Source organism: Temnothorax curvispinosus, unplaced genomic scaffold (assembly GCF_003070985.1).
Source record: "Temnothorax curvispinosus isolate PA1 unplaced genomic scaffold, ASM307098v1 QBEX01004775.1, whole genome shotgun sequence".
Lineage (NCBI taxonomy): Eukaryota > Metazoa > Arthropoda > Insecta > Hymenoptera > Formicidae > Temnothorax > Temnothorax curvispinosus.
Window position 1 is genome coordinate 1,646,346 of NW_020214555.1, and position 23,028 is coordinate 1,669,373.

Genomic DNA, 23,028 nt, shown 5'->3' on the forward strand with positions numbered 1-23,028 from the left:
GCATTTTGACAGAAAAGTCGAGAAAGTTGTGGCCACGCAATCCTACAAATCCTGCGGACGCTTTAATCGTAAACGTTGGTTTAATCGTAAACACCTGCTGCGTTCGCGGGATCTAAAGTGACGCAGTAAAGGGAAATTTATGGCGAGGATAAAGTTAAGCTCTCTTCGCTGTCACACAAAATCACGCGGACATCTTATTCACTCGAAAACTTCCGCTTTCCCCTCTGCAATAGCGCTTAATTGCTAATTTCGACGTTTCCTCGATAGCGTAATTTTCCATTAGCGGACTTTCCCTCGGTAGAATCCATTCTTTTGCGTCGCTGCATCCGGCCAGATGGCTGTTAAAGGACGCCTTTCAATGTCGCGCATCTTATACGGTTGACCTTTTTTTTCCGTTTAAGTTCACCGTACCTTTCCTATCACTCGTCGGACTTCCACTTCAACGCAGCAAAGTGCATTTTCTGAGACGATTAAAAACCATTTTCTCCAGGAAATTAAAAGTTCGTTCGAAATTGCGCGCACTTACGCGTGAAATGTCTCAAATATTTACATAAAGCTTTCAAGCTCCAAATATTTTCATAATTTATTTCTTTATAAAAAAGTTATTGCAAAAGATAAAAAAGTAGCTATATAGTTACATAAGGTTTTGAATTCAAGTAAAAAAGCTATTTTTAAGTGCGGAATTCTAAGAAGAATTGCCATAAATTTAGTTTAAAAAAACTTTCCTCTAAATTGTTTATCTTCATGTAATTAATGCACAATTTTTATGCGTATAATACTAATGTTAATTTTCATTATTTAAAGAGAAGGTATATTTCAATTTCTTATATATTAAATGAGTACGTGTAATTAACTTCAATATTGCCTAAACAGCTAAGTTAAGATATAGCGTTATAACTTTTCAAATTTTTCCGCTCCAAGTTTAAGACAATTTGCGGGCGAAGCTTATAAATAAGATAAAGTATACCAATTAAGTACTTCGTCGGTGAAAAATTAATTGCTCCTTTATTAAATTAAGTAATTGTTCTTTTACAAGAGAAGAACGAGGAGCTAGGCGACTTGGTAAGCGGATTATATATAAAAAGGAAAAATTTATTGATCAAGCACGAGGAGAGGAGGGACCCCGTAAATTGAACAGACGCGATATTTGTCCTACGCACCAGTCATACGTGCGGCACACCCTATACCCAATGCAAATTTTATTCGCTCGTTCCGCGTGATCCAAGTGCACTATCCTATTTTCTCGTTCCTTTCTTGTTATTGTTTCTATATTCTCCCTCAGTAATATCCACCTGGACTTCCTCCGCACGATCCCCTCTTTATGTACTTTCAGCGCACTATCGTCTATTTGCAGAAGAAAAGGCAGAATTCACCCCACGTACACTGAATAGAAACTGCTCACTTAGCTTAGGACAGCGGCAAAACTTTTTACGACAATGGAGTTTACACTTTCTTGCGTGGATGTATAGATGGATTGAATTCATCAACAAAATCTAAGTCAAGTCATAAGGTTCCTCGACTTCGTAAATGGTGTAATTTTATGCGTCGTTATATCTAGAGACACGGTAATGTCTCGTGCCAAATATACGCGCTCGCGTATAAATTACGTTAATAATTCGTATTTAAACTGTAACGCGTAACTAAATTAAATTACCATTTTAATTAGTACGAAAGTTTTTATATTGTTATATTGTTTTTATATTAATTAAGATCCATTATATACTAAAATTTAAGATTTCGTTTGTTATCAGAATGCTTGAGTTGTTAACAAAAATAGCTAATTGAACAAAAATAGAAATCCAAAATAGCAGAAATAATTTCAGTCTAAAGTGATGGAAGTCGTTTTGCATTTTCGTCGAAAAATTGCCACGCCTTGCTATTTCTCGTTTCATGACCTTGCCATCAAAGATATGAACTACATAATAGTTGGAACTGTCGTAAAAATAAAATTCTAAACGCTGTGTGACGCTGCCGAATAATGTGATTCTCAAGCCATTCATTGCGTCGTAAGAAAATTACGAGGGGGGCCTTGTGTGTACTAAAGGTATACATACGACATAGTCTTGACAAATGTCAGGATCACCATTTCCGTATTTAAAATGGCATTTTGTGATGCAGAGAAAAATATGTATAGATTTATTTATTTTCTTTTTCATACTTCAGCACAACTGAGCTTTTATTGCTAAATTGTCTATATATAGCTTTTATAATCGTTACATATACAAACGTAAAAATGTATGCGCTGTGATGCAATGTTAAAGTTTAAATGGTCAAGCGATCAGTCGGATTTAGTTTATAGGTAGCAGTTAACACTAATCGACCTCGACAAGGACGTACATATTTCAGTTGAAATGCATTTCGATTCGGATGCATCAAGATGAACAGTAAAATACGAAATAGGAGGTAAAATATGATGGGATCAAAAATATACGACAAAATTTTATGCGAAAATATAAAATGGGAGATCTATATAAAACAACAATCGCTTTTCATATAAATAGCCCAATTAAACATTTGAAATTAAACAAGAAGTTAATTGTCAATTTATTTGCATTGTGCTCGGGCCAATTTGAAGATGCACTCGAACGTGTAATATTAAAAAATCGTTAATTATAACATCGCTTACGAGTTATAATGAAATAATAAGGAATAAAAGAATACCGTTGAAACAAACGCTTTGATTTTATAGCCATTTTTTTATCTCTCACTCGGAACGTGTATATATATATATATATGTATACTGTAACCCCAAAGGGACCAATAAATTTATCTATCTATCTATCTATTTCTCACTCAATACTCAATAAGCTGAACGAAGGATAGCAGAATCCCTGTTCCACGTATTAGCCAGTCTCGACAGAAGCCAAATGGAATTATTATCTCCGCGGGAATAGCGCGTCTGGAAGCGAAAGGAAGAAAAATTGGAAGACGGAGAATGCGTACGGATGATTTTTTGCTTGAAGTTTACGAAGTCATTTAACCGCAATTCTGAGCGGTGCGAGAAAATAGTTCATGAGTTCTTCAAAGTCTAGAAGAATTTGCAAATTTTTTTCTTACGTTTCGATTTTGCGAGAGAAGTTTTCTTAATTACGTTAAATATTACAATATTTTAAATGGTATATTTCCAGACAACGTTACGGTTTTAATAGGACAATAATAATTTCTCACCGAGAATTTATCCATTTCTTGATATTTCGCAAAAAGTTTTCTATTTGGATGCACCGCAAGCTACGCCTATTATATGAATTTACCATGTATGTCTATTTTGAATATTGAAGTTCACTCGTGACAAGTCGAGGAATTTTGAGAGAGCTTATAAATAAAATTTGATTATCTTTGCGGATTGTGCGATATATATTATGCCTATCATCTTCTCTCTAAATCTGAATCAGTGAATGGTCACTGATATCAGTGTAAAGTATGCCACTGATTCGAAGTCGAGGAATATTGAGGGAGCTTATAAATATAATTTGATTATTTTTGCGGATTGTACGATATTATGCCTATAATCTTCTCTCTAAATCTGAATCAGTGAATGGTCACTGATATCAGTGACTATTCACTGATTCAGCAGTACTATTCACTGATTCAGATTTAGAGAGTTCGCAATACGGCAATTTCACGGGGGATTTCATGTAATTACATTAGAGTATGAAATTTGCGAATATAACAAGACAAATTCGCTTGATAGTTTTAATTAATTTAATTAAAAACTGTTGTTTCGTTATAGGCAGAGTATTATCGGTTTGCTGGAGCTTATTAAGGTATTTTTATTTGAACAAAATAAACTGCAATAAACGTGAAACGAAAATTACGACAAATTGTTCATTAGCTTTAGTTGCTTTAGTTAATAAGGATAACTTTTTGCTTTATCGCTTTATACTTACAACGTTTGTAATTCCAAACTACCCAATTATCATAATCATTAACGGCGTGATAAAAGCGCAAATAAAAGAAAGGCAAAAAGGTGAAATCGAGAATACTGGATTATGAGGCTGTACGTCATACATCTTATGGGTAGCGTACGCCGTACATCGATCACATGTTCTTTCTAATTGTGCAAAATAAAAATCGACCGTTGAATTTTGTTTTATTTACATCGCAAAGCTACGTAATGTTTCTTTTCACTCGGATGTAAAGTGCATTCGCGGCGCCTTTCTTATTGTGAGTGCTCTTAAATAGAAATGAATCGTCTGTCTCGCGATTTCATTATGTCGTTCTAATGCTTCCCCCCCCCCCCCATCAATTCGACGTGTTTATTTTCTCTATTCCTTTTTCCGCGATTGTAGCGCATCGATATAACAACGCACGCGGGCGTGTAATGTTTCTTTCATCTTCTTATTAGCGAAGTTTAATCGAAGTTCCGTTGAGTAGAGCAGTAGACCGTCAGATATTTTTTGCGTAGCTCCGAGCAAATTGCATGGCACCCGTCGAGAGCGGTGCGAAGCTTTATATCGAAACATTATTACTTTTTTTTTATATGTAAAGAAGTTATGCATTTCTTATGGGCGCTACAATTAAGAAACTCTAAGTTACTCGGCAGAGACGAGGAAGAAAACAATTTCTCACGGAGCCTGCCTTACTTAATTGTCCGTTTCCATTGCGCACGAAATATTGCATTTTGCATTATAGACTGAAATAATAAATTTTCAATTTTTCTTTTAACGTGAACACTTAATATCTTTTTTCCCGCAATTTAAAGCAGAAAGAGCTTCGACTATATTTCACAGCAATAAAGAGACTATTATTTCGTTGTATCGATCGTATAATCCCGTCCGTATACGGATAAAAACGTCAAACCGTTTCGGGATAATAACCATCAACATTGCGAAGAGAATCCCGTGGGATCCTCTGAAGATATAAGCAGCAACCTGTCCCCTTTTGCGGGCACCGAATCGAGCTTCAAGGACCATTGGTCGAGCTTCAAGGACCGTGGAATCATCCGGTTGTTGGACTCCATCAGCATGTTCGTTGACGTGCCCTTTCTTTGTCAATTGTTTGTCGATCCTATCATAAAAGCACAGGTCAGAATTGCAGCGATCGCTGACACGATGACCTGGAAAAACGTTGTTAACGATGTTGTTGACTCTCGGTACAAAAAAAATCAGAAGTAAGTCGAGCGGAATCCATGGGACGGAATCAAACGTGATCAAATTAGCGTACTGATGCTTGCTTTCGTCGACGTTTACAGGGAATAGCGACGTTCGGAGAACGGCAGACACATTCGCGAATCTGAAATAAAAGAGTCGGTGCGTCAGCGAGAGTGCATCAGTAATAAAGAAATCACAAAATCGCGAGACTGCAAACTGAATAAAGTGAGATTAATCGAAACAATAGTTTCATTCAACTTATGAGCGGAATGAGATACGAGAGAAGAGAGGAGTCTTAGCGAAGTTTTTCACTGATGATGATTTGGAATTCGTTCGCGGAACGCAAAGAAGAGAACACATAGTTGATATTAATTGCTTGAGCGACAGCTTCTTCTTGTCGTCATTTTTCTTGTGAATTACCACAATTTTTGCAGCCCCCGTGGAGTCTCGATCATGACCACAAGTGACGCACGAACGCGCTCGAAGGGCATTACGAGCGTCTGCTGCGACGTCAATGAAAGAAAATGAAAGATAAGTGCACAGCAACACTGTTAAATCATAAATTATCACATTACATTCAACTCGTTATATTATAGTTCTATTTTAGCTGTGAATATACGGATTAATCGAGGTAAAGTTATTTTAAGAAAATAAGATGTAGGTACTTATAATATGTTTGTGAAATTTAGAACATCTTCATGTGTAGGCTTGCATAGAATTGAGCGATTTTCCCCTAGTTAGCGTAAACATGGGGAAAAAGATCTTGCGAAAAAATAAATCCATACATAAATTATAAACAAACTTAATTATTTTAGAAAAATCCTATAATTATCGAAAACGTGAGTTTTCACTATATTTTTTATTCTCTTCTTCCCTTCTCTCGTTTTATTTTTTAAATAAAGATACACATGTATTTTATAACGTTTTATAACTTTACAACTCAAATTAAATCTTTAAGTCTTCAGTTTTTGAAACGCTGTTAGTAAGAAAAATAACCGATTTAATTAATAAATATATATCTTTCAGATGCACTTATTTTATTAGCATTGCTTTTGCAACGGCTTAGCCGGATATTGTAAATGTATGATTATACCGACTTCTGTCAATTGCAACATAAGAAGATTTGATCGAACGCTGCAACGCATAAGTTAGTAAACGTTTAATCGTCTGAATGATTTATTGCACAGCACGCCCAATGCTAATCCAGCAACACATGTGCACCCGTAGGAAAACTATCAAGTTGGCTTGCATCTGTTTCAGTAAACAAATCGTTGGATAAAAGTATACAGAACATTCTCCAGCTATCGAACCAATAATTAATACTAGCTAAACATTATAATCTCTTTAGACTCTTCAATCTTTAGTATTAAATATTTTTACTCGAAGTAATACTCTGTTAAAAAAGAAGAATCCGTTAAAAACTATACAAAAATCCTATTGTTTTTTTGCATCTCTGCAGTTTTATTGGCTGCGTTCAGCGGAGAAAGCTGCTTTGCAATTGTTGTAAAATTCGTGAATTTGTTTGGTGTATACTTTTGGCTCCGGTAAAAATTAAAAAGCATGTATCAATCAGATTCCTAAATTTTACAACAGTTGCAAAGTAGTTTTCTCTGCTGTACGCAGCCAATTTCTCGTTTTACCTGCTCTTCGTTTTCACTAGCTTATGGCTTAAAGACTAGTCTCAACATTTCTCTCCGCAAGGAAAAAATCAGTTCCAAATTCGCCAGAGATTCTGCTACTAATGGTCGATTTGGGACAAAAGGCAAACAAGGGGAACTTTACGTGATCATTTAGAGAATATGTGACATTCGTCCCAATAAAAGACAGATCCTTTTCTTGTACAAGACGGGCGCCAATCGAGCACGATGACAAACTGATATTTTTATTGAGCAGAAACGACAGCAACCTTTATATTAACGTTCGACAAAATATGACAAACAAAGAAATTGTACATTTAAATTATAGCTGTGCGCTTTGGAATTTAATATTCTTAACATCTCGTATTAAAAAATTCATCAATTTCATCAATTAAAATCAGATTATAATGTTCTTAATTGTAAAATTTAATTTAAATTAGTATTTAAATTTACAAATTAAATGATATCGAATAATATAAGTACTTGTTTCGACGAAGCTTTAAGCTTCAAAACAAGTGATTATTTTATACAAAGAAACGTTACCTTTTCAACTTCCGTATAAAATGGAATCTCGTAGTTCGTGCACTTTTCAGTTGAATAGGAATGTAAGCTATTATCATTATTCACCCTTAACCGCATTAAAAAAGCTATTTTTCATAACAATGGTACAAAAGGTGATGTAATGCCAACTAAACATTTTATTGCTGATGATATTATGGAGAAGGAATTTCGTCATGGAAGAGGAGACGCATTCGTGCGAAGCCTCTTGGCATTCTCAAAATGTAAGTTCGCGTCTTAATCGAAAAATCGCGTCGCAAGAGTGAGAGAGATATATAAAATGGTAAAATAGCAGAACGCGATAATGGAAAGCTTCTTTCACATTTGATACGGCCAATCATAATACGTGAGCTGTAGATGAAGGAGTATGCGAGGAATACGAGCTGGCGAGAGAAATTGAAGAGAGGACTTGATCCAAGATTAGAGATCAGACGAGAAAAGCCCGCAATTACCCAGGCATGGTGTTGAAATGGAAAAAAAAAACTTAGCCAATTATACTTGTTGTTCCGCAAATTGGAAAGAGTGTACATACACTGAGAAAAAAATATTTATTAAATGGCTCCTAATAGCTTATTTACTTAATATAATACACATATTTATTTAGAATTAGATTTTTTAAATTTAAATTAAGTAAAAATATCTAATTCTAAATAAATATGTGTATCAAGTAAATAAGCTGTTAGGAGCCACTTAATAAATATTTTTTTGGATCTAAATGTTTTTTTCTCAATGTATCGTGAGTATAATTCGGCATGTTCCACTTAGCTTCAGAGTCTACCATGGATATGTAATTGGAACTTTTGGTCGAATTTATATATACTTTCCATCCGAGTGAATAAAAGAGCGTCAATAAATGAAATGTTCGCAGATAATCGTAGAAACTTTTCTTATTTCTGTGAGTTTACTTAAAGTAATATAAGTACACTTTTCTCCAAAAGGGAAGAATTCGATATTTTTTCGAAAATAATATTACGGGCTAATATTTTCATTGGGCAAAAGAATAGAATAAACTAATTAGTTATATTTCTTAATTGGTGATTTCTGGCGGTTCTATCCCATTCGCAATTTCAGCTTTTATGATGTTATTTTATGGGATATCGTTCTGTGAGCTAATTGATGTTCATAGACGAGTTGTCATGTTTCTAGCATCTTTCCATGACATGAAGAATTATAGAAGATACGAAACAGTTTGTAGTCGAACAAGTCATTAAATAATTCGAGTTTTATAGTCAATATTGATTAGATTAAATATTATTAGAAAATAATGCATCATCTGAAATAATTCGAAAGTGATTGATATGTATATTATGTATGCCGGAAAAATATAAAAGATATCTTTTCAAAACGAACGTTTTCATTAAATACACAAAATCAAAATCAACATTATAGAAGTACGTACAATACGGGAAAAAATTTGTAACTTTATAACAAAATAACTATAATATATCGTAAAAGAAAATGTCGTGCGCGTGCCTGTTATAAAAAAATATTTTTCGCGATATTACTTTGATTGAAAGCGCTCGTATTATTTGCATTGGTGCTACAGAGCTGCTGCGTATTTGATTAGTTGCTTAACCGGCATGGAAATGTCATATTGCTGCAAAAGAGTCCCTCTATTTACGTAACATTAAACCGATGAATGTGCGGCAGTTTGAAATCTGTTTTATGTCTCGGATTTGCGCATCGTTGTTTTTCTGTCTCTCCACTAGATTCTATTCTGATAATGCAAATAATTCTCAATAGCGCAAATAAAATGACAAACATTTCATGCAGCTTTATATTGCATTTTTCGATAAGCCCCCTTGTATCTCGCAAAAATGTTTTTCCAGCTGACCATGCAATATCCGTCATATCGCAAAATGCTGTTGACAGTTTCCACGGCGCGATACTGAAATGACAAGATGGATTATTTTGTTTTTCGTGGATAAAAAAATTGATCTTGCGCGCAATCCTGATCACATTTAATTACGTAAGTAAATTTTTAAATAAATCTGCAATTAAAAATCTTTCTTTTATTTTTATAAAAAAGATTTTCTGGAAAAAGGTATATTATGTAACATAGAGCGTGGTGTCGTGAGAAACAAGTTTGTGCACTGTATTATGATAAATTAAAAGACTTTATCATCCCTCTAGACTATTTTATTGACCATAACAGGCCAATTGAATGTGTATTAAACCAATTATAAGAGAAATAGAATGTAATACGATCGATCTCACAATAGATCTGACCTTCACAAATTTTCACATATATGGAGGGATAAAAGCCATAGTGGTGTAAGTCAATTTTTTCAAGATATTGACTCGTGTGCATATGCAATCTATACAATATATAAATTACATTTATGCACACGAATCAATATTTTAAAAAATTTGACTTACACTATAACTATGGCTTTTACCCCTCCATATACGTTTATAATTTTCATGTCTGACAATCCAATACTCACAGTCAAGGAAAAGAATTACCAGTTAACAGTATAAACATGCTATATTTAATCACAAAATTATATTTCTATAAAATTGTATATATATCAGTATCAAGATTTATAAATGCGTTCCATAAAAGACCTGTGCTTCGCGCAAAATGCATATTGATGCTTTTGTATTTGTGTATGATAATCACGCTGCCACAGTAATTACTAATTACGTGACAGAACATTTGATCACAATGTAATTTCAGCATATTAAATACAGTCTTCTTATCCATCGTATTTGCCAGAGTAATTTTCTTTTTTTCTTTAAAGTCAACATATAAAATCACAATTAATTCACGCTGCCAATAATTTTTGACAATTGAGGCATATAATACCAAGATTTAATAAAAAATTATTTGTTTTTTATGAGTAACTGTTAGAAATCAGTATACATTAAAAGAGTCTGTCTTTCTTTTCAGCTTGCATATTAAGATACTTTTGTTGGTGCGTTCATCAGGTCTTACGAATGCCAGTTTCTGACGACCAGTTTTCAGCGAGCCAATTTTTAAGTTTTTCAGTATTTCTAGCGAGCCATTTGATATTTTTCGAGACTGTCTCAAGAGTCTTGACTCGACCCTCCGCACCGGCACCAGCTTCAGGATATTTCGCGAAGAAAGCTTTTATCTCGTCCAGCTTAGTTTGCGTTGCAAAGGTACTTGTAATAGATGGTATAAGTTCACCGAGATAACGATCGTTCAATGTGTATCTGTTCACCAGGAATTCCCAGTTCTCGCGCACCCAGTCCCACACCAGCGATGTACCGTCGGGATTTTTCGAAATTGTAGTCAAGCACTTCAAGAAATCTTGAGTGCGGACAATTTTCTCATCGCGAGCTTTAGTGATGTAGCTTAAAAAGAAAGAGAAATACGTGTTAATTGATTTTGAATTAAAAAAAATATATATTTAAAAAGTTGTCGATAATAGGCTTAATACTAACTCCTTTAGAATCTCGGTGGAATGTATGCCTGCTAATCCTATCATTATTTTATTTTTCTCGCTAGGATCGGTCTCCTCTTCAAATAGTTTGAACATGGCATTCCAGTCGTTTTTATCCGAATGATAGCGCATACCTAACAAAAGATTTTGCATTCCATTAGAATTTTTTTTTTATAATCGGATAATACAGAAAATTTATGATTACATTAGATAGACCAACCGTAGTAATAAACCAATTCGCGAATATCAGGATGCGTCGCTTTCTTTAGTAACAGCCATTTCTTGAAGAGTTCACCGGCTGTTTGCAGGCATTCGGATGAACCCATTGCACAGGCCAATTCGAGTACCGGCGCTCGCACTCTATTGTCAATCTGCGTGAATGGCACGTCGTCTTCAATGGAATCATCGACGGTCCATGTTACACAATCATAGATGGTTTCTACCAATTTTGCGACGAAAGACTAGAATTGTATTATATACACTTAAAAATGACTTTCGCGACGACATTGGAAGGTAATTTGCAATGCTTTGATTGATATATTGCCTGGAACGTGTCTGCAATATTTGGTTCACTCGAGGAAGTTAACAAAGTGTGCATTGTCATCAATTTCGATCTCGCAACCGCCCATGGAAGAGTTTGATACTCCTCGGTGAGGTACACACTTATATCCATCACGATATTGTATTCGAGCTCACCGGCATCAGCTAAGCTGAACAAGTCGTCCAAAAGATTCGCTCGATCCAACGACGATATTCTCTGTAATAAAAAAAAAGAAGAAAAATATAATAAAAAAGCATAAAAAATAAACCTTCGAAGAGACTAATTAAAAAGTAAAAATAACAAAGTAATGCATTAATCTGGAAAATTGTAAGTTTTTATTTATAATAACTTTTGCATTAAACGAAAAAATAGCGTAATTTTACCATAAGGTGAGCCCGAAGCAGCTCTTTAAATGTTATCCATTCCTCGTTATAATTAACTCGATAATAGCCAACTTGACCCGCATTTAATTTGATCCACCTAGTACGTTCGTCGACCTCGATCGTCACTGTAAAATATAGAATTTTATCGTAAAAAAAGAGAAAATTATATAAAAATAATTCGTACAGAGAAATTATGAATTATTAAATTTAAACCTTCGTCCTGATCCTTGTCAAACCATACAAGAGCGGGTACCTCGTTTCTGTTAGTGATATATACGATGGGCACAGTCCATCGATATCTGTAAAATGTAACATGATTTTGAAATAAGTTTGCCGATTATTGCCTCGAGATAAAATAACTCACCCGTAATTTGATTTTGCGGAATCGGATTTGGCGTCTTGATCATCCAAGAATCGTTTCTGGGTTAGTACAAATTTATTATTTCCGGACTTTTTCACGTTAATAACAGGGTAGCCTTCTTGTCGCGTCCAAGTGTTCATTATAGCTGTTACGTTTAATTCGTCTCCAACCGAATCTTGCAAAACATTGAAGAGATCCGCCGTCTCCGCATTCCCAAGGGCATATTTATTCAAATAGGTACTAATTGCACCAAAAAAGACATCAGATCCAAAGAAGTTCTCCATCATGCGGATTACAGATGCCCCCTAAAATAGGCACCAGTTCAAGTAAATAAATGAGATAGAAAAAAATGACTATAAGAAATTAGTAAAAAGTGCAAAATTATAAAATAATATGATATATATAATCCATATACCTTTTTATAAGATATTCCATCAAAGAATGATGAAATATCGTCTGCATTTTGGACGTTATAAACTATAGGATGAGAACTCAACTTTGCGTCGGTAACAAACACTTTCTGCATTACTTCAACAGGAAATTCCTCCATCTGAAAACAGTATTATATTTCCTCTCATATTTTTAATATTTATATCAATGTTCAATTAGATTATATTAAAACACCAACATATCCCTGGTTTGGTAGAATCTCATTTGAACATTTAGATGCCATGAATGTAGCAAAACCCTCATTGAGCCATAAATCATTCCACCATTTCATGGTAACTAAAAAAAAGTATGTCTCTCATATTTTTATTAATCACAATTGATCGATATAAAATATTTACCGAGATTTCCAAACCACATGTGCGCCAATTCGTGACAGATCACGTTAACGACATCGCGCTTATCATAAATGGAGTTATGACGGTCATCATAAAGAATTCTTGTTTCTCTATAAGTCACTAAACCCCAATTTTCCATAGCGCCGGATACAAAATCGGGAATACTAGCCATATCTGCAAAAGAAATGGTTTTATAAATGTATGTACTTAAAAATAAATCTACCGAGAACTTTAAATGTGCATGACAAGTTTGTATTTTTCCGTAAATTTTAGTTGCATATTTACCGAGTTTTGGCAATGGATAATCTATTTTGAATAAGTTTATGTAATATTCGATAGCCTTCACGGCAATATCCAATGCAAAAGCTCTTTTCTCCCTCGATTGAATTCTTGTGGTATAGACACTGACCGGAAATTCTTCACCATTTAAATTCTTCGCCATCTTACTCATACTAACGAAATCACTGACAATAAAACAAGCTAGGTACGTCGACATCCGTTTTGTAGTTTTTGCAAAGGTCACTGTTGCTAGACCACGTTCCGGTGTATTTAGCGCAGTGCTCTAAGGCAGAAAAAATAACTTCTCAATAAACTGTTTAATAATTTTCCGAAAGAAATGACAATTAATATCAAAAATTCGTATACCTCCACATTCATATTGGATAAGGCACTGTAGCAATCATCCATAGGATGAACCAGCTTTATCGAAAAGTGTGCCTTAAAATTGGGTTCATCGAAACACGGGAAAGCTTGTCTTGCATAAGTTGGCTCGAATTTACTAGTCGCAATATACCTGTTGATTAAAAAATATAGGGGATACATTACAATCATAAGTCTATTCTGTCATATCATCAAATAGAGAAACTAATTAAATTCATCACAAAATTCGTGCATCACTTATTAGTGAAATGACAAGTTTGTATTACCTGGTTTCGTTAGCTTTATACCGATATTTGCTGATATAGAATCCCACTATTTTGTCTTTTAGACTTCCCTTAAATTCTAGATTTAACTTATAGAATCCGGGTTGAATCTCGTTTTCAGTTGATACCACGAAGATGTCATATTTTGTGGGCTTGCTGACGGAGGAGATTTCAATTGTATAGTCGTCACTTAGGCCGTACGTTTTTAATTTCGTCGATGTAATGTTGAGATCTTTTTGATGAAGAGCTATGGTTCTTCTGTTGTCGTTGACTTGAATAAGGATGGTCACATTTCCGGAAAACGTGCCCTCTTGAAGGTTTGGATGCAAGAGGAGATCGTACTCGATAGGTATGACTTCCTTCGGCAATCTGAAGCTTTCATCGGGATTAGACATTGTTGTGTATGCCTCTGGTCTATTCGAATCTATAAACAAAATTAATGTCTGTAATAATTATCTACAAATAATTGTCGTGTGTTGCGCGCAGATAAATATTAACGCATAATCTAGGAACCCACAGTCTTTATCTGTCTGATTAATCTCATATGCTGATGTAACCAACAAGGTAACAAAAAGCCTTCTCTATTTTTCTGAAATGTAGATTGAATGCAAAATTTGGCCATCAATCGATTGAACTAAAAGTTTGAGGAGAACTATAACTAAATCGGAGCGACGAGCTGAATGAAATATGTTTGAAAAGCGATGCATCATTATGGATTGTCAGTGAGATAATATTTGCAAAATGCGAATACAAAATATTTATTTGATTTGAATTATCACATTGCAAATTATTGCTGTAAAATGCGAAACATTGTTTGAGTTTCTTCCCGAACAACTGAACATGAAATCGGAGCATAGTCCCGATTAAATGTCCACTTTCTTTCGATTCAAATAATTTGTACACATACGAACATGTCTGCGTGTCTAATCGATAACTGGACTTTGAATTTTAAAAGTCAAGGCCACCTCCGATATCCAGAAATCTCTCAAGATAGTAAGTTTGATAACAGTCAAGTTTACCTGTTTTCTTAAAAAAGAATTCTACCCAATAACATTTCGTATATATGGTTTCTAGTGATATGTAGTTGTAATCTACGCTTCGTTGAATAAATAAACTTATATAATAAAGTCTTCTAAAAAATTACTTTCGCGCAGCGTCAACTAATTATCAGCTTAAAAACAGTATTCTTAACGACAGACAAAATCTGTTATATTCTTTTAACTGTATTGAATCGACAAATCATTCGAATAAAATATTTATTATTATTATTTATTTTTAAGAACCAAAAATCTATCTACTCTGTAATAGATCGCTGACACGTTTGTCTAGCGGAGAAATACTCTAGCAAATTCTGAAATATTGAGAAGAAGAGCCTACGATCAAAGCACTTTTAAATCTACCGCCAGCAATCACAATACTCGTGACATAAGAAGAAGTTTGTCACGTTACTGGCCGAGTTGACAAAGCACAAACACATCGAGTAAACTTTCATTGAACGCGCTTTGAACGCTTTCCAACTTGTATTTCGCGAGCGGTTTTATCAATCTGCTTGCGGAGCAATCTCCTTTTATCGAAAACTTCCGAATCTGAGACATGATTAGTAAGCACGACACAATTTTAACACAAAAGCAATTTCTGAACGTAGAAATTACTCCACTTTGCCACTGATAACAGGTGAATTTTCCCGTGCTCTCTCACCGTGTCGATCGTGGCTCGCCGCCTCGACGGTATGATCCAGCAAAACGACCAACGTCGCCAGGCAGGTGCAAATTAAACTCAGGACAAAGCAAGCGCCGCAGGTAAAGCAGAGGAGCGCGGAAACGACGTTGTTACGACGAAGCGACTCCGATATCGTTGATGCTGATGCTGAGTTGAAGCGAGGCGCGCCGCCTTTCGGTCGGGTTTCGACTTTGTTGCTGCCCATTATGTATTCGGGTGCGAGGGATACCGCGTGATTTAATTCACTACCCTCAGTTTCTCAAATACTTTTACGCGAAGCGTAAAGCAGATAAATCGGTTTTCGGACACCTGAAAAATCGATATATAATTGATTATAAAATCAGCGAGACAATTGTACTCGATAATTAGTATTCGGAATATGAAAAATCTAAACGTAGAGTTTTCAAATTTTTTTAAATGGGCTTTTTGAAAATCGACGACCATACGTGTAATTTTTTTTATTTTGAATCACAACTTTGGAGACGAAGCAATTAAAGTTCATCGACTATTTATCACAAGTTGAGAGTCACTCGGTACATTTCGCTATTCGTTTGATTAAAAACAAAATCGCATTCAAAATGATTTAATTCGTAATACTTAGTAAGAATAACAATACAATTAGCCGATTAGATACTCTTCCGACACGCATGATTGGTAAACATGCATAATTGGTCAAAATGGGTCTATGTATGTGCTCCAATTTTCCGTGACGCAGACAGCATCTATGCGCGCTTAATGTAGGTAATGGATGACGATACAAACTCTCTTGGTGACTTGTTAGAAATAAATTATTGCAGTTAAAAGATTATGCACTGCGTCACACTATAATCCACTATAGTGCACTCGATATGCAAGATAGATTAATGCGTGGGTCTACCTAACAGCATGCACACGTGTTGCTTCGCGCGTGCAAACTCCGATTATTAGACATAAGACATACTTTTCATTTTACCGTTAAAAATTGTGAAAAAAAAGGATATTTTCCTATATGACTGATATGAGCACAATTTCATAAAAATTAATTCCTCATTGCACTCAAAATAGATTATTACTTTGGCTCCAATTCACATATTTATAAATAAAATTGCAAGTAAAATGTTTACCTGAACGTTTTCAAGAAATCGGATGGTATGATATTGCGCTGACAGCAAAATAAATCGTATTCTGAAGTTAGTAATTGTAACAGTATCAGAGACCCTCAAGTAAGAGTCTGGCCACTGATCGACTGTGTGCTGATTGATATTGACAAACCACGGCAGAACCAATCTAAAATAAAACAAAACAAAAACCTAGCCCATATTTGTTATAATTTGACATACAAAACATGTCGTCATGTGTCTCTAACTACTATAAAAATTAATACTAACTAATATATAAATATAGAGTGCATTGTTTTTAAATGCAGCCGCTATTATTTGTCAAATTGACTAGACTTTTACTTGAGATCCTCTAAACAGTATAAATAAAACTACGAAGTTTAATGACGCTCACCTTGCTTGTTTGCGCTTTCTAAAACTCGTGATCTTTCGTCCCCGGATTACTTCATCGGCGCGCCTACTCGCATATCGAGTAACAAGTCGATCATAGTATAAAACGGAATTCTGCAAATATGCAATCTCTCGTAGTGTTTTTATGGCAAATGTTCTTATCTCTGTGTGTCTGGAAAATTTCCGCGCTATATTAAATTTTCCACTATCTACCCGATTAACAAAATAATCCGATTGATTTTAGCAGATGCATCACTTTCTCTTTTTTTTTGTCTCCTCGGTTTCGTATCACTCTCCGAGAGGTCAAAGTGATCATAATTTAATTGTGCTGATATCATAAAATTTTTTATTAGACTTATAATAACATTACGGAATAAGATTAGAAGTATTTTTTTTTAGGACGATAAGAAATATATAATATAATCATTGGTATATTACGTCTGCGCGTACGTTGCAAAGATTTTATCTTTTTCCCAATTGTCACTGATTATTCTACAGTTCTACAAATATTTATAATTAAAAAGATTCGCAAAAAATATTCGAAATGAATTGTAAAACTTCTTATGCACTCTTTCCGAAAATTGCCATCAGAAATGTCACTAATTAAAACAATTTTCTTTTCTTATAAAAACAAATCACAAAGAAAAAACTACAGTCTTATCGGTCAATAACGTTTACCAGAAAATATTATCGCTAAACAAATAATGCGCCCGATTTATTACAGATTTCCTTCCAAACTTTAACGATTTTATTGTCACATATTCTTGTTTGAAAATAAAAACACAGAAAAATATATAGAATACCTATCTTATCCTCTCATTTTTCTTTGAACATCATAAATGTATAATTAATTTTTTTGCACATATGTTCTCTGCGTGTATATATAATTTGCTTCCCATAAGCTCTTTCCTTGCACAATAAATTGAATGAAATGCACTACGCGAAATTAGAAACACTATAAGAAGCAGTTAAGCACAACGTGAGAGAGATTCTTAAATTCAGAAACTCGCGCGTGGAAACGTCTCTTAACTAAAGACCCATCATTCAGTTTCACTTCTCGAATCTCGATCTCCTTCTCGTTCTATCATCCGAGAGAAACTGCGCGTCTAACTGCCGTTGGTGACGGTACGCGAGAGCCGATTCGCTACGGCATACGAAAATCGTTCTTAATTGGATATGACACAATGTCGGCGACACGGCCGACTTGCATTCAAATTCACGAGCAAAATTGGCTTGAATTAACCGTCGCGTACGCATACGTTCATTAACATCCGCCGAAATTGATGTAATTAACGATCCCTGGCCGCGAGGCGAGACTAATAAGTGGAGCGCACCCACACTGTATTTTTGAAAGTACATAATTAGGATCACTTGATTCATTCATATTATCGCATTACAAGATTAAATCATATACATGGACGATTTCACGTAAAATTGGAATACTTTTCTCGAATCTTTAATTTTCTCACAGTTCTACATGATATTGCTTAATATTAAAACATTTACGTTTATATAAATTTTCTATATTATAAACCATTATTACCAAAAATTTTAAGTTCATATTTCAAAGTCTTGAAAATGTTCTAATTGTTAAAATTTAAGCGATAGAAAATTAATTTTGTCACAAAGCTTATTCAAATATTAAGATTATTTCCATTTCTTTAAGAATACATTAACAATACATCAAGTGTTGAAAAAAAACGATAATGCTATTTAATTTTATTTGTAAAAATAAGAATAGATAAAAAAATTACCAAGAAAACTTATTAACACTAAAAAAATTACATTTTTCAAAAAATTTTGAAAAAAGAATAAAATTTGATGTGTGATTTTCACGTTTCAGATAATGCCTTATTTCATAAGGTACAAACCACAGAACTTTACATAGTGTTCAAGATAGTACGTATAAAGAGAATTATTCTGAGATTGTTTTATCTCCTTTCTGAATTTAATTATGTTATATTTTACAGTTGTTTCCTCTTTTATTATATATAGTGTACTCTTCCGGCTTCTATCTATTACTGGCAAAAATCTAATTTAGAAATATTAGAAAAAGATAAAATGTATTATTACAAAGTATTTCTTTGATAATAAACATATGTGTAATATAATGTTCTCTTTAAATGTTATATTTTCCAAAAATTTATTCTTTTTTATCTTTTGTGTATCTTTTATTTTATAATCTCCGATTCTATAAAAAATTGTGAAGTCTTGTTTAACGAAAAAACTTTAATATATTTAATAATTTAAATTAAATATTTTAAATATGTGTTTTACACATAAAAACTAGTTAAAAAGAAAAACTCCACAAAGCATGGATTGCAACAAGAACATTATCATTACACACATCTCGTCAAAGCAATATCTTGTAATATTTCAAAAATAAAAAGCTTCTTAAATATATCATAATTTTGGGATTTATATAAACTGAAGAAATCTTAATAAATGTTCACGTGTGGTTATGGCATTAAAACTTAAATAAATACATGTTTCAAAATTGTGCAAGTAATATTATCAAAAAGAAAAAAAAATCACTTATTTGTTGTTTAATTTAACAAGGAATTATTAATACATGAATCGTGACAGTTGCAGAAAGTTATCGCATTACCGATGCATTTCTTGCAATTATGGTTACAAATGTCATAATAGCAAGAGTACCATTATGGAATAAAATTGCCATAATTGCTGATGAAGTTAATATATTTTACTTTCTCATCACTTACAGGATTCGGAATTTACGATTCCACAACGCTGTTATTCTACAGATCTTCGCGATAAATCTTTATAGGATTGCGAAAAATATGAATGACTCGTTATATGTGCATCCGCCGGCGAAACTCGTTGCAAGGATCGTAAAACAGTCACGTCCGACTTTCGGCAAACTGTCGAATGTCGTAGCCGAAGCTTATGCACACGCGAGAATGTACCTTTATCGCGAATTGCAAATATGTAGTGTACGATCGAAGCGATTCCATGGGTGCGCAGCACGCGGACAGGGCGAAAATCTAGAAACAACAGAAATTTCATAATGCAGAGTTACGTAAACTTGTGCGGATGTCGTAAAGGTGCGACTCGTTCCAAGAACCCGTGATTAAGCAAAGCAATTATTAGCACTTTACGGAGGATACACAATCTGTGCGATCTACGACGAGGGATAAATTGCAATTTCGTCACTTTGTTACCTTGCGCTTGTATCGCGCTCCCTGAGAGAAGTGAAACGCGGGATGGCACACCGATTCTCGAGTAATTGGTAGTTAAATCGTAGTAAGCAAACGCAATTAATGAATCTAGGATTGTGTTATGCAACAATTAGTAGAGAGTATGTATATGTATATACACGTACGAAACAATTACAATCCTTGCATCAATCCATGATACTCTGTAAGATAATGACAGTTGTGACGTGAAAACAGCGTTGATTTGAGGTCTGTATCGATAACAATAATTTATTTATATATAAATACAGTGTAAATATATACATACATATGTTTATATATATACATATATATTTATTTATATATCAATATTGTCTTAGCAAAGTCTATGTTCGTGTGGAACGACAACGTAACTACGACGAAGCGTCATTCGTTTCGACGTTTTAACTCTTACAGATTATTAACCATATTTTGTTTCCCCTAAAAGCTACGCTCTTAAAAACTTACGATTACAGATAGGGTGTCTAAAAACAAAGCGATTCGCAATGGAAATTCTGGTTATACTATGCTCTCTTAAAATTTATACTTAAAGTAGAAAAATCGTGGCCTCTCGCAGGGATCTCGGGTTTGAATCAGTTATAATCTACGAATTTGTCAAACGGTCGTCTCGGTCGTAGCAAAGGATTCTAAATCATCACAGTAGATATAAATAGAATTACGCGAATAAGTTGTATGCACGAGTACAAATCAGTAAGTATGGTCGGGCAAGTATTTATGACATAGAGTCTCATAAAAAAGTCTTGTTAAAAATATAATAAAACAAAGAGCAAAAATAATCGTGTAGAAAGATCAGCGTAAGGCAGAGCAAATGTTAAAAAGTTTCTGCCAAAATTCACGTCTTTATTGCAATTCACAAAATTATGCGATTTCTTCAATATTGCTTTCAATACATCGAAAAGATAAAATATAAGGTGGGATACACCTTTAGAATAATCGAAAGTTCGGAGCGAGTTTATTTTATGTCCAATAATTGACGATAATTCAAGTTTAACGCTTAAATGGTCCGTCACCTGGAGTTTAAATCAATAATTATAAAGTATTATAAAGTAATTATATATTAAATATAAATTAATAATTATAAAATAGACCGAACTAGTGTGTTTTACCAGTTTGGCCTATTTTTGTAAAATTAATTTTATTTATTTATTTATTCGTATGCAAAATGTTAAGTAATAGACATATTTGGTAAAGAAAACTTTGTTTTAAAGGCTGTTCGTCGAATCTATCACTGGATATCTTGCATACATTATACTTACATTATTGCGGAATATATACGTTATCGCAAGTATAGAAATTCATACAAATTCACTTGACTGTTCGACTGTTAAGAAAATTCGTTCGCTCGCGATTATTTATATGCGATAGTGGCCTCTACGACACAAAAATGCCGTTCAATCGTTCGGCGTTTGTTGTAACGAGTCGCTATATAATAAAATAACGGATTTTAATTAATTGCGAGTCGTGTAATTAGTCTTACGTGTTCAAACAGTGTGCTTTCGTAACATTCGCTTTGTGAAATCGCTATTCGAGGCTGCGTGATCGGACTCGAATCCAATACACGACGATTATTTACGGAAGACAGACGGAATTCGGGTCCGTGTCGCGCGACATCGAAAAACGCTTAATTATGTAAGTAACGAACAGCGGCTCGATTGCCATCGCGTCACCTACGGGGAGTTATGTCAGAGCTGACCGCCAATCACCGATTTCTAATCGCATCTCCTATCCAATCTACTTGCACAATGTAATTATAAATATTTCAAAATTAATATCTTAGTAATAAAATTACGCACCAAATTATATAAAAAAATCTACGTGTCTCTAACGTAGATTTTATATATAATTTGGTTATATACAATTTTGTGAGCAATTTTCTGACTAGGATAGTAATGTTAAAATATTTATAATCACACATATTGTACAAGTCTAACATATACAATTTATAATACATAATACATGCCAAGAATGTTCATTTTATGCTATAATTGTGAAAAAATGAAATAAATTCGTAATTGTAAAATTTATTATCTCATATTTAAAATAAATCTTTTAAGTTATAAACTTTATATTTTTTATTCTCCCGTTAAATTATCCCAATACCTTAATTTAGTATCTCATCATGTACTCGCAATCAAAATGAGAAACGCGACTGGCATGATACTCGACAGTGAAAGTGACACGATGCCGCATGAAACCTTTATCGTCGTCGTGTTGAGACAAGTCGAGAAGTCGATTATAATATGAACGCTTATTATTTACGGTCACTTGCAACGATAATGCTGATATGAGCTACAGTCATATATGAGCTTCTGTCATCTATGTGGTCAATAATCATTAAAACTAAATCAATAATCATTAAAACTTTTCATATATGAATCTTCTATCGTCTTAATGATTATTGTTTTCTATGAAACGTGACAAATATTGACTTCCGGCTAACAGTAATAGTGTCTAAAATTTATTATATAAACTGGCTACTTGACATTATAACAACAACATTAGAAGTCGATAATGACTCGCGCTCTGTCGCGTCGCAATTATTACGGAATTGACCTCGAGGTACCGGAACAATTTCGATATAAATACGATAAGTCTAAATACATAAATAGTCATTCAGAAGGCCACGAATAAATTTGATTCGTAGGTACGTAATTGATTGTAAGACACGCCAGCACATCCAGATCGTCGCTTAATCATTCCGGATTCGCGAGATCTCGATTTATTTCCTAACGAGGCCGAGTTTTTCCTGACAGGTTTATCTCGAATGAGAGACGATATAGTGTGCGCTTCTCGCGATCATAGATCCCTGAATAAAAACATTTCTGATCGATCGATCCTGGAATCTGATCGATCCGAAAAAATTCGCTGCCGCGCCTTAAGTTTTCCGTCCCTTCGTTGCAAGGCGATCGAACTCGCGAC

At 34.1% G+C, this 23,028-nt stretch overlaps 1 protein-coding gene across 3 annotated transcripts; it reads right to left on the reverse strand.

Moving 5' to 3' along the window:
- Nucleotides 1-9,754: 9,754 nt before the first annotated feature.
- On the reverse strand, nucleotides 9,755-17,993 carry LOC112454034 (glutamyl aminopeptidase-like). 3 transcript variants are annotated; one of them, XM_025015202.1, is made up of 17 exons: nucleotides 17,698-17,993; nucleotides 16,899-17,008; nucleotides 16,511-16,673; nucleotides 15,387-15,716; nucleotides 13,692-14,112; nucleotides 13,411-13,558; nucleotides 13,051-13,327; nucleotides 12,769-12,939; nucleotides 12,609-12,706; nucleotides 12,396-12,530; nucleotides 11,984-12,285; nucleotides 11,833-11,918; nucleotides 11,620-11,744; nucleotides 11,240-11,452; nucleotides 10,916-11,156; nucleotides 10,697-10,829; nucleotides 9,755-10,606 (listed from the first exon to the last, which is right to left on the reverse strand). In XM_025015202.1, exons 4-17 carry the CDS (start codon nucleotides 15,610-15,612, stop codon nucleotides 10,213-10,215), a joined length of 2,970 nt encoding a protein of 989 aa, XP_024870970.1. In that variant the 5' UTR covers nucleotides 15,613-15,716; nucleotides 16,511-16,673; nucleotides 16,899-17,008; nucleotides 17,698-17,993; the 3' UTR covers nucleotides 9,755-10,212. The 3 variants fall into 3 exon arrangements, with proteins under 3 accessions (XP_024870970.1, XP_024870969.1, XP_024870971.1); XM_025015201.1 differs by having other exon boundaries at nucleotides 16,899-17,066; XM_025015203.1 differs by lacking the exon at nucleotides 16,511-16,673 and having other exon boundaries at nucleotides 16,899-17,066.
- Nucleotides 17,994-23,028: the final 5,035 nt, after the last annotated feature.